Source organism: Pinus tabuliformis, chromosome Q (genome assembly GCF_031772625.1).
Source record: "Pinus tabuliformis cultivar Carrire ecotype Pingquan chromosome Q, CPIR1, whole genome shotgun sequence".
NCBI lineage: Eukaryota > Viridiplantae > Streptophyta > Pinopsida > Pinales > Pinaceae > Pinus > Pinus tabuliformis.
In genome coordinates, this window is record NC_142296.1 from 947292962 (window position 1) to 947305422 (window position 12461).

Below are 12461 nucleotides of genomic sequence, written 5' to 3' on the forward strand. Positions count from 1 at the left end.
ATAATCTTTTATGACGTGCTTTAATGAGTGAAAGAGAGTGTAAGAGCATTAGTGAGAGTGTAAGAGGAATATGCTGTGCCAATAATGAGAGTGTAAGAGAACATTACTGAGTGTCTTGAAATTCCTTTTTAATAACAATAATAATATCATAAAGAGGATGATAATAATGTTGATGATAAAATATTAAGTTGAGGTTGAACTGTTAGGATTGATTAATGATAAGAAGTGATTTTTCATCAACAATACTTGATTACTAGTTGATGCAAAGTGATTTACTATCTTGAAACTTTCTAATTTTAGACTTTCTATTTTTAGAAATTCTATTTTTAGGCTTTCTATGTTTAGAAATTCTATTTTTAGATTTTTTGTTTTTAGAAATTCATCCCTGAGCTGCCAATTTTAACACTAGTGTTAGCCGTGTAGGGTTCCCCCTCTCCAAGGCCTGTTAGATTTTGTGGCAATAGGTCCACAAGACTATAGCTAGGAGTGGCCCTTGCTTGTGCCTAATGAGCATTGCAATATAGAATTGCCTTTGGTACATGTGGTGTATGGTCACTACTAGGACGTAGAGCCTGCAAGCAATCTCCAGTGGAGAATTGTGTTGATTTGGGGTAGCATTGGATGTGCTCCAGCCACGAAATTTGGTGGAGAGGTCGGGGCACATGAGATCTCCAATACCCAGAAAAGGTTTGGGCAGATTCTAAACAAATCAGGAGATATTAAAATAATTAATATTTTTAATGGAGTCCCTAAGTTTAAACTTTAGGGAAAATAAAATATTAATATGTATTAATATGAATTTGTGTTAGAATGGTCCAAAAGACATGGATCAAGCCAGAACTAATCTTAGCCTTTGATTAGGGACTTAATCTCGGTCGTTGATATGTCAACAGGAAAAGTATAAGAGGAGGCTTGAGGGTCACTTGGAGAATACACCAGATGATCAATCATTCTATTCTTTAGAGCGGGGTTTGCTAAGAGAAATAGAATCAGTGATTGGGAGAGCAGCGAGGGGCATTGAGTACAGAGAAATAGAGAAGGCAGAGATTGTGTCTGGAGAGCAGCGTAGTAGCCAAGGAGGGTGATGCAGAGCCAACAAGGGCTCACGCAGGGCCACATAGAGGTAGCCAAGTGCTCCGCAGAGCACCAGAGGGGCCAGCGCAGCTGAAGTAGAGGCTCCCAGAGCTGACACAGAGGGCCAGAAAGCTGACGTAGGGCCTCCTGGGGTTGACGCAGGCCAAAAAAGGTTGACACAGGGCCAGCGTGAGACAGAGAGGGGCTTACGTAGTCCAGATTGGGCAGACGCTGGGGTTGCAGAGCAATTTTGAGTTGAGGAGCTGGCGGAAGGATTTTCTGAGGTTTCAGCCAGGAGATTTCTCTCAAAATGTGAGGTATAGTTGCTAAGGAAATTCTCTGTTGGGTAGGCCAGCTTCGGCACCCAGATTGTACTTTGATATTGCTTAATAAGAAAATCTTCAGATAGCTGCACTGGTTTTCCCACATTGGGTTTTTTTGGGGACATTGGTCCAAAAATAATGGTGTCATGTGGTGAGTTTGTTCTTGTTTTTTTTAGTTGCTGATCTGTAATATGTTGAGCATGCACTGGTGTTTATTTTCAGTATTTGCTTTGTAAATAACTGGTTAAAGAAAAATAACAAGTAGGTAGGAATAAATCAGAAAAAGTGCATGAAGGTTTTCTAAACTAAGTAAACATAGAAACTTCAAAATGGTATCAGAGCGTGATTATAGATCACAGGAGGACTAAAAGACATTAGTTGAGCGGAGCAATAATAGCAGAAAACAATTGTCTCGAGGTGACAGAAGCTGTTTCTAGCAGCGCAGAAGCCAAAAAGTGTGATGCAGAGCCAGCTAGAGCCACGTAGAAGAAGCCGGGAGCTGCGCAAAGCCTCAGAGAGGCCAACGTTATTGACGTAGAGGGCCAGAGGGCTGACGCAGGGCATCCCAGGGCTAACGCAGACCCATCTGGGATGACGCAGAGCCAGCGTGAGGCAGAGAGGGGCTGATGCAATTCACAGAAAGGCAGTTGTTGGAGTCTAGAAGGCTACAAAAATATTGCAGAGTAGAGCTGGTGAGGTACTGTAGTCAGAACAGTACCTGATAGAGCAGGGCCAGAGGAGTTGTTACTGAGGGTTTCTAGCCAAGGAACCTGGATCAGCAGTGCAGTTGCACAAGACGATCAGAGTAGGGGGCATCTCGACAAGCGGTAGAAGGATTTCTAGGAGGGAAAGCAGGACTCAGAGGGAGTCCAGAAGAGAACTTCCAGACGGGAAGTAGAGACTCATAGGAGTCGGAACTTCCAGGAGGGAAGTAGAGGAGTGTCATGGCACTACACGGGGTAAGGGACCAGGATAGACTGGACGGAGCATCGAACTTCGTAGTCTGGAAGGCCAGAATCTTATCAGTGCTTGATAGGAATCGTGTCAAGAACTTCGCCTTGAAGGTTATAGCTATCCTAGTCGACCCCAATGATAACGACAAGTACGAAAAGGTGATGGCGAGGGCCAAGTGCATTATCCTTGACGGGGTCAAGGATCATGTGGTACCACATATAGCCAAGAAGGAAACGACAATTGAGATGTGCGAGGCTCTCAAGAACCTGTACCAACATATTTCTGTGCAGAGAAGAATGCTGCTTGGAACCAGATGAGATCCCACCATAACAAGTTGGATTGGTGATATGGAAGACCGGAAGTCAACTTCTGGATATGTGTTTCATCTTGGATCTAGTCCAATTGTTTAGTCGTGTAAAGAGCAACAAAGTTGTTTCCTTATCCACCGTTGAAGCTAAATACAAAGCAGTGAATGCTGGAACTGAGGCAATATGGATTCGCACCCCGATGAGTGAGCTATCAGAAGAAGGGTCAATTGATTGACACCTTCCTCGGAGGACTGAATGAGATCCGAGACCAGTTGACTGCTATAGGAGCAACACCGGATCAGGAGCTTATGGTGAGGATAACCCTGAATGCTGTCTCAGAAGATTGGGAAGTATTTGTCTAGCATATCTTGGGCAAAGGGACTCTCCCACCTTGAGACGAGATGTGGGCAACTCTTCACTAGGAAGAGATCAGATGGCGGTCGAAGACAGGTAGCAACAACAAAGGGATCAAGGTCAAGCAAGAGGAGGAGGATGTGGCCCTAACATATGAGGGAAAGCAGGAGAAGCGGAAGAAGAAAGATCTCTCCAAGATCAAGTGCTTCCATTGTGGGGAGATGGGTCATTATGCGACCCAGTGCCCAAGGAAGAAGAGTAAGGGAGAGTCTTCCGAGACTAAGGCAGTGCCATCATGGGCAGAGAAGGAAGTTTTGACAGACGACGACTGTGCCATGAGTGCACACACGCCACTTGAGCAGAAGTGGGGAGACATTGAGCTATAGTCAGGCGAACTACAGGCGATGAGGTGCAGGATCCTTGAGGTACCCAGCCTCTCGGATTAGGCCTAGCTACGGGAGCCTCGACAAGGAGTAGCAAGATTGGTTGAGTGGGTAGAGACGGATGCGGATGGAGCGACAGAGAGAGTTACAATGCAAGAGTCCCAAGACAGCGCAGAGCTAGCAGGTTGCAACAGTCCGAGAGGCACAAGAGTGTTGCATTAGTGCAGGAAGGCACATAGAGGTGTGCAACGGTGCGAGATGCAGGGAGTTGTTGCAGCAGCGTAGAGGTTAGAGAGGGAGCGCTTGTCAGCGACAGAGGGTGCTTCAGCATCAGTGGGTGTTTCTAGCCCAACAGGGAGGTTAGTTGGGAGATCAGTTACTTACTTCTCAGTAACTGAGTTGCAGTGCAGCAGTGGGCAACATGATGCAGCTTGATGAGAGGGGGTGCAGTGCAGATGCAGTGCTGGGAGAAAGGACCAGCAGCAGCATGGATACAGAGGGAGCTGTCGTATAGATGTAGCAGTGGCAGTGGCAGAACCATGGGCAGCAGTACAGGAGGCAACAGTGTAGAGGATGTTGGGCAGGAAGGCCTAGCATTAGCGCAGGTACCAATGCCGGATGATCAGAGTAATACTCAGTGAGGAGTATTGCTAGAGCATAATCCTCGCTAAGAGGGAGTGTTGATTTGGGGTAGCATCGGATGTGCTCCAACCACGAAATTTGGTGGAGAGGTTGGGGCGCATGAGGTCTCCAATACCCAGAAAGGGTTTGGGCAGATTCTAAACATATCAGGAGATATTAAAATAATTAATATTTTTAATGGAGTCCCTAAGTCTAAACTTAGGGAAAATAAAATATTAATGTGTATTAATATGAATCTGTGTTATAATGGTCCAAAAGACATGGATCAAGCCAGATCTAATCTTAGCCATTGATTAGGGACTTAATCTCCGTCGTTGATATGTCAACAAAAAAAGTATAAGAGGAGGCTTGAGGGTCACTTGGAGAATACATCAGATGATCAGTCATTCTATTCTCTAGAGCGGGGTTTGCTAAGAGAGATAGAATCAGTGATTAGGAGAGCAGCTAAGGGGCATTGAGTACAGAGAAACAGAGAGGGCAAATATTGTGCTGGGAGAGCAGCTGAGGGGCATTGAGTACAGAGAAACAGAGAAGGCAAAGATTGTGCTGGGAGAGCAGTTGAGGGGCATTGAGTACAGAGAAACAGAGAAGGCAAAGATTGTGCTGGGAGAGTAGTGCTGCAGCCAAGGAGGGTGACGTAGAGCCAGCAAGGGCTCATGCATGGCCACACAGAGGCAACCAAGTGCTGCACAAAGCACTAGGGGGGCTAGTGCAGCTGAAGCAGAGGCTCCCAGAGCCGACACAGAGGGCCAGAAAGCTAATGCAGGGCCTCCTGGGGTTGACACAGGCCAAGAAAGGCTGACTCAGGGCTCGTGTGAGATAGAGAGGGGCTGACACAGTGCAGATTGGTCAGACGCTGGGGTTGAAGAGTAGATTTGAGCTAAGGAGCTGCCGAAAGGATTTTTCGAGGTTTTAGCCAGGAGATTTCTTTCAAACTGTGAGGTATAGCTGCTAAGGGAATTCTTTGTTGGGTAGGCCAGTTTCGGCACCCAGATTGTACTCTGATATTGCTTAATAAGAAAACCCTCAGATAGCTGCATCGGTTTTCCCACATTGGGTTTTTCCGAGGACATTGGTCCAAAAATAATGGTGTTATGTGGTGTCTTTGTTCTTGTTTCTTTTAGTTGCTAACTTGTAATATGTTGAGCATGCACTGGTGTTTATTTTCAGTATTTACTTTGTAAATAACTTGTTAAAGAAAAATAACAAGTGGGTAGGAATAAATTAGAAAAAGTGCATGAAGGGTTTCTAAACTAAGTAAACTTAGAAACTTCAACAAATTGGGTATCACCATGCATTGCTTTACAAAGGTCAAGGTGCATGCCGTATTGTTGGTTGTGGATTTGAAGGTGGATGGTTGTGAAGTTAATATAAATGTTTTGGTATGATGGATCTCTTAGTTTGGCACAATTATTCACTGGATGATAATAGCTCGATGGGTCGGTGGAGTTGTTGATCTCTTGTTGGGTAGCAACTACTCCTTGTTGAGGGAGGATTCACAACAACATAGGCTTTCAAGGGTTAGGGAACTATGGTTGGTTGGTATTATTTGCTTGTGGGGTATTAGTACACGCGTTAGCCAATAGTTCCTTTATCCTCTTAATTCACCTATTTGAGGGTAGTAATAAGTGTAATGCCCATTTTGCCACAAAGTGTATAAGGAAAGTTTCTCTTAATTTGGTTTTTTTTCTTTGGATGGGCTAGTTATTGGGGCCAAAGTTTTCGTGTTGGTTTGTAAGTTTGTGGTGTCAGGGTTGTTTCCAACTCTATTGGTTGGGTTGTGGGCATTTCTCCCTAACTTTTGAGGTTGGTTTTGGCCATTGTTCTTCCCTTTTTTTGTGGATGTGTGGGATTAGCCATGCTTAATTGCTCAAACACTTGAGTTTGTTGGGCCAATGAAGGTTGGACAAAGTTGAGACTGGCTTGAGGCAAAACGGGTTGGTGAGGCGAGGACTGGGGCGGAGAACCAAGGAAAGGGTAGTAGGGATTCTTAGGTGGAGGGCCACGATAAATATTTTGTGGCCCATATGGCAAGGATGTGCCACTATTTATTTTGATTGTTGCATGATGGGTCGTGCACATGTTGTGATGGATGAGTTCCTCCATTGGACGTGATGTCACTGTTGTGTGAGGGTCATGGATTTTTGTAAGGGTCCTTGGGGTTGGGGTGAGGCATGCTGTAATTCCCATATGTGGGTTGGCCATATGAAGTGTTAGTTCTTACATGGGAAGGCTAGCTCTGCTATAATGTCTAGTACTTTAATGGTTCATGTGACGAGATGGGTAATTGGCATGAACAATAAATACAATAACACCATTGGAAATGTTATCACACAATCTCACACTTATTGAGATAAAGTTCAAATATCTCAAGTGTGATCTGAGTGAAATGAAGAGGGGGCCACTGTCACCTCACCCCAACCCTCTTTTGCACTTCAGGCTAACTCTCCTCTAGCTCAATGGGGCCTTTCTTAGGTTAAAATTGTTGCGATTTAGAGAAAGGAGTTCCAAGGTGATGTGAAGAGTAAATATAGCAAAATAGTTTTGAAAGAATTTTAGGGTTTGGATTGATGAAAGACTATAAACCGATGCCTTATCCTACTACTATTTTTTGAGGCATATGGGGTCAACTAAGGATTCCCTTCGTGGGAAGCAAGTGGATCTAGGGCGATATCTAGGGCTGTCCACTGTTAACCCTAGAAGATCCACCTAGTATTCTACAAAATTCAATAAGTTTATGGGAAGATTCCCCACTAAAATTCTTCTTGAGGTTTTCAAGAAGGGATTTATCCAAGAAGAGACCAAGTGAATGCACCCTCTCCACTAGAACAACACAATTACACTTAATAATCATTCATACATAAAGCCAACAAGATTAGAGAGGCCACTTACTCATTAAATCAAGATCATTCATAAACCCTAGCCATGAATATCAATGAAAGTGACCAAAATCATTCACAAAACTATCTCCACAAGAAGTCGCTCTACCATCCTTCCACAAGCTTTCAGAAAATGAGACAAGTAGTAGAAATTTCAGAACTGGCTAAGGGATTCCCCTTCCCCAGCCTCCAATCCATCCATGAGAAAATGGTGTGGAAGTTCATCTCTATTTATATGGAGTTGGTCCACTTCCTTTTACATTAAAATATTAATTTCTTAAGTACAAGTTCTTAGTCTAGCCTATGAAGGGGCAAAAGGCCCTCTTCTTTAATAATAATTACTTAATATTAAAATATAAAAGTATGGGCTTATCAAGCAACATGGACAATGATCCTAACCAAATAGACCCTAAAGATAGGGGCACCTCCATAAAAGATGGAAACACAGGGCTTCAATGCATAGCATCTGTGCTTCCAAAGGCCCTTCAAGGATGAGTGCTTCCACAAGAAATGTAGGCAAAAACGTCAAGTCTTCCAAGTCTTCAAGTCGTCCATCCAAGTCTTGTCATATCCATGTTAATATCGGAACCCCTAGAGGTCGGCCCTAGGCCTACTACAAGTTGGTCCAATCAAAATGTTTCCAATCATATAGGTCAGCCTTACCAAGTTTTATTTTAATGTTGCATGTGCACGCACACACACATATATCATTTAGCAACTTTTCAAACAACCTATACGACTTAACCTTTTTTGCCTTAATACATCAATTAAAGAACAATATGTTACTTTATCCAGAGTGCATCCTTTTGCTTTCATAGCCTTCAAAAAGTTACAGGTTTCATCTAAGTTTGAAAGCCTTACAAAGTGCACCAATCATAGTTATGTATGTCACAGTTGGTTGGTGAGGTGATAGTGCCTGCTGCCCCCCATCTCTTGAGGATAGTGGGTTTTGCACTTGAGATTTTGGACTTCATCCTGAGAAGTTTGAGATTTTGCTGTAATCGGCAGCAATGGTAAGTGTAATAAGTCAAGACTAGAAGAGAACAGTTAGTTTTTACATCGGGGCCATGACAACTATCCTAGCAATGAATCATATCACATTCATGTTGAATATCATACCGACTTTCCCAAATTTCCCAACTAACACAGAAAAAAGTCAGCTGCTGCCAATTCACAATCTGTATAACTCCAGCATTCTGCTATTTTATTTCTGCCAGAAAATGACAAACACTGCAGTCGCCTAAGAGAAAGCAGTGATTTATGTGCGAAGAGTTACAGTACTTATGCAGTGTGAGCAGAATATAGGGCAGCCACCCACCATTGTCAATGTTTTCATTGATCCATATTTTCTAATTTTCATGCATGATAATTGGTGTGAGATCTTTAATAAGGTGCAGCAAGTTGCTGATATGAAGTTCATATATAGGTTGCTGAAATTGAAAATAATGATGAGTTAATGTTCTAGCACTAACTTTGTTGGAGAATTAAGGTTTTTGATTTACTTAGTCTGTGTATTGCACAATGACCATTTCAGGCTTTATGTATAATTTAATTGGAAAAGCAGAGTTAAGAAATAGAAACCTGATGAAGATTGCGATGACAGGGAAGTTTAGTTAGCACTCAGCAGCTGACTTTGAATTGTTTGAGCTTTAAAAGACCTCCTATTGCAGAACCACTTATACACGAGTTTTTACAGGAGTCTAGGCATAGGAACCCTAGTCTGATATAAAGCAGTTGTATTATGTGATATTGTGTATTAAAATTCAAGTAATAACCGGTTTAGTGATGCTGTACCTAGATTGCTTCTTCAAGCATTTCTCCTCTTTTTGCAGGACGGTTTAGCCTCATATGGATTTACTTTCTATATTTTTCAGTCCCTACTATCATTATTTTTGTTTTTTAGTGATCTACTCTAGTTTAATGCATATACCAATTTTAAAGTTTCTCTTCATATTCTGATCTCTGTTTGTGAGTCATTATCTCTATACCAGCTTCTTCCTATATTAGTTGTTTAACATTGCAGTTTAACATGGATTTGTTCTTTCTGGAATCAAAGCATATCATCTGGTTTTGAAGCACAAAGATGTTATTTGTTACAGTTTAGCATCTGAAATACATCTGAATGTTGAATGTTGTTTGGATAATTTTCAGTCAGGGCCTGATGAGAGAAGTGTACCTGGTAACACAGTTGCCGTGCAAGCAGATATGCCTTTTAGCGGGTTAACAAGATTTGGAACTGCTTTCCTCTCTAAATTTGAGTGTTCACAAATGCCACATCCTGTAAGTTATTAAGAAGATATCTCTACAGGATTCTGTATTTCCTTTCTTTCCTGGAGTGGATGCTTATTCCTGTTTCTATTGTATTCCTACAGCTTCTGGAGCATATCACCTTTGTTGATACTCCAGGAGTTCTTTCTGGAGAGAAACAGCGTACACAACGCAGCTATGACTTCACTGGCGTGACTTCATGGTTTGCCACAAAGTGCGATCTTATATTATTGTTATTTGACCCTCACAAGCTTGATATTAGTGATGAATTTAAGCGTGTGATTGGTTCTCTTCGTGGCCATGATGATAAGATACGAGTAGTGCTCAACAAAGCAGATCAGATTGATACGCAACAGGTAGAAATCTATTATTTTATTGCAAAGCCCAATTTCTTAAAGGTTAATATCTCTTGCACAATTTGTTTTTTAGTCTTGTTATGTCCTTATTCTTCTCTACTTCTCTTCGATGTTTTCTATTGTCCCCACAGTTGATGAGAGTATATGGGGCATTGATGTGGTCGCTTGGAAAAGTTCTGAATACACCTGAAGTTAATCGGGTATATATTGGGTAGGTTTTTCAAAACTGTCTTGTGATTTTATCTTTGAGCAAAAGGGAAGTTTTTAAATTATTTTAATAACTAGTTAATCATATCTTGAATCTTTGCTGCTCGATACTATGGATTTATTTGTAGCTTGTGCTTTCTCATATCGGCTTTTGTCTTAGAGTTTCTCTACTCTCTTGCCATTTTACATGAACCCAAATGCTAGATGGATGCTGGCTATTGTATTTTGATGCCCTGTCTTGTCTTTCATTCCAACGAGTTTTTTTCTTTTTCTTTTTTGTTGAACTAATATCCTGGCAAAGGATCACAATTTCCATCTTGGAGACCTTAGAGGAAATTCTAAAATGCTGTACAGAGTAGTTCTAGAAACCAGTCATATAGACCTTCTAAATGACTAGTAAGTCTGATGAAGATCGGTATGCTTCAGCTTCAAATATTAGTCTGGTTGGCTGGGTAAGTGTATTTCCAGTCATACCAGTGTCTTTACTGTAAATAAGATGTTAGCTGCTTCTGCCAAAACCATCTTCTTTCTAAAGTCTTTCTTGTTTGTTGGTTTGTTACTCTCCTATGCCTATGGAGAGACTAGCAATTTCTTTGAGTGTTTAGTGCATTACCTTATAAATTACCAATTGGCAAAAAATTGCTTCTAAAAAATTTCCTGTCAGCAATGAAGATTGTCTAGAGCAATGAAAGATGAGCATCCAATTCTTAAATGACTACTTGGTTAATAAAAGAAGTCAAACGAAAGAACAAGCAGACCTAAATATCTATTGGTCATTTCAGGTTGGCTTAAATGTAAATTCAGTTTCATATGTCTTAATCTACCATCTAAAGGAAGACTATACAATGTTTTTGTAACGACCAAAAGTCGTATACGCAGCGGAAATCTTTAAAATACTTCAAAGACATAAATGTCCATTGTAAGACATGTAATTGTATATTGATTATTGCATATTGAATTGATGTAAGATATGAGATATGAGATGATTACAAATTTACAAATGAGAATGAGGGCTTGCTTATATATCCTAGGCAGGTGCCCTTTCATGAATGGTCATGTCTCTAAGACATGCTTTTTCATTACTAATTAACTAACCATTAGTTAATTTAATTATTATTACATTTATATTTATATTTATTATATTTATATGAATTATATTCAGTGTTGTTAAAATCGCGATAAAATCGCGATTTTTTCGCAAAACCGATTTTATCGCGATTTTTATTCATAAAAATCGGCCATTTTTTCCAAAAAATCGCGAGTTTTTCAAAAAATCGCGATTTTTTTGAAAAAATCGCGATTTTTAGCGAAAAAATCGCAGGGCACGGGGGCAGCGGGCGTTTTATATGGAAATTCGATTTTTTTTTTTATTTCATTGAGCAGTCCGCGCGGAGGAGGAGGAGAAGAAGTGAGGGAGAGGAGCTGAAGGGTTGCCGTCGGATTTGGGAGCGAATCCAAGCGTTTTTAGGAGGAATCCAAGCCAAGATCACCAATTTGTCCATAAACCAGGTATGTAGATTAATTTTTTTTTGTTTTGCTTCTATAAAAACTTTGTTTTTCATTGTTTTTAAAGAATTTTTGGAAAATTTTCATTGATTTGGGATGGGTTATTTGTTATGACTATGAGAACCAATTTTTTATTTTTATTTTCTCATTTTTTTTAAACATTGTTTATTTTTTTTGAATTTTCATTGTTTTTTGGCATTTGCCATTGGCATTTGGTTGGGTAACTTGGGTTTGGAAATTGGGATTTTGGAAATAATTAACTTGTAATTTTGTAAATGCTAAATTGTAATTTGTATTATGTAATCCTAAATTCTTATTTCCTAATCCTTATTTTTCCATAGGTTTGCAAATTCAAAATTCAAAAACAAACATGCCAAGGAAATTGGATCCTTTCTAGGAATATGGTGACCCTAAAACTCCGAATGATAGACAAAACTTGTATTGCAAGTTGTGTGGAAAGGAGATATTCGGGGGGGTGTACAGGTTGAAGTTCCACCTTGCAAAAATCCCTGGACGTGATGTGGTGCCCTGTCCTAATACAAATGCTGAAATTATCCGAAAAGCCATGAGAGCATTGGGAGAATTAGAGCACTCTAAAGAGGCCAAAGAAGAACTCAAAAGGCAACTAAAAAGGTCAGCTGAAGGAAGTGGGCCAAGTGGCACTGGTTCTACTGCAGCGTCAGTCAATCCGGTAGCTGCATCATCATTTTTTGTTCCTCGAACCACACCTGGTGCACAACCAACTATCGGTTCAATGATGAAAAGAACTGAAAAAGAACAAGCTGACAAGTTGATGACAAAATTTCTCCTCTGGAGTGATATTCCTTTCAACATTGTAAGGAATAATCCATTTTTCCAACCTACTGTTGATGCTATTGCCAGTGTTGGCTCGGGGTACAAAATCCCTTCTCTTCATGATTTCAGAGGCCGGCTTCTTCAAGATGAAAAGCGTGATTGCACCCAAAGATTGGAGGATTTTAGGGAATCCTGGGCACAAACAGGATGCACTGTTATGTCAGATGGTTGGACTGACCAAAAGGGGAGAACCCTTATAAACTTCTTGGTTAGTTGTCCCAGGGGGACTATGTTTATCAAATCTATTGATGCAACTCATCAAATCAAAGATGCAAAAAATTTATGTGATTTGCTGGATGTGTTTATTTTGGAGGTGGGTGCAGAAAATGTTGTCCAAGTCATAACGGACAAC

General features: G+C 40.8%; 1 protein-coding gene across 3 annotated transcripts in view; it reads left to right on the top strand.

The window, feature by feature from the left end:
• The window catches only part of LOC149222608 (EH domain-containing protein 1-like), a 232063-nt gene that overhangs the window by 155832 nt on the left and 63770 nt on the right, over positions 1–12461 (top strand). For all 3 annotated transcript variants that reach the window (XM_089385522.1, XM_089385521.1, XM_089385523.1), the window contains exons 11-13: positions 9069–9197; positions 9290–9541; positions 9673–9752. In XM_089385522.1, the coding sequence (XP_089241648.1) occupies positions 9069–9197; positions 9290–9541; positions 9673–9752 (461 nt within the window). The remainder of the gene's footprint in view (positions 1–9068; positions 9198–9289; positions 9542–9672; positions 9753–12461) is intronic.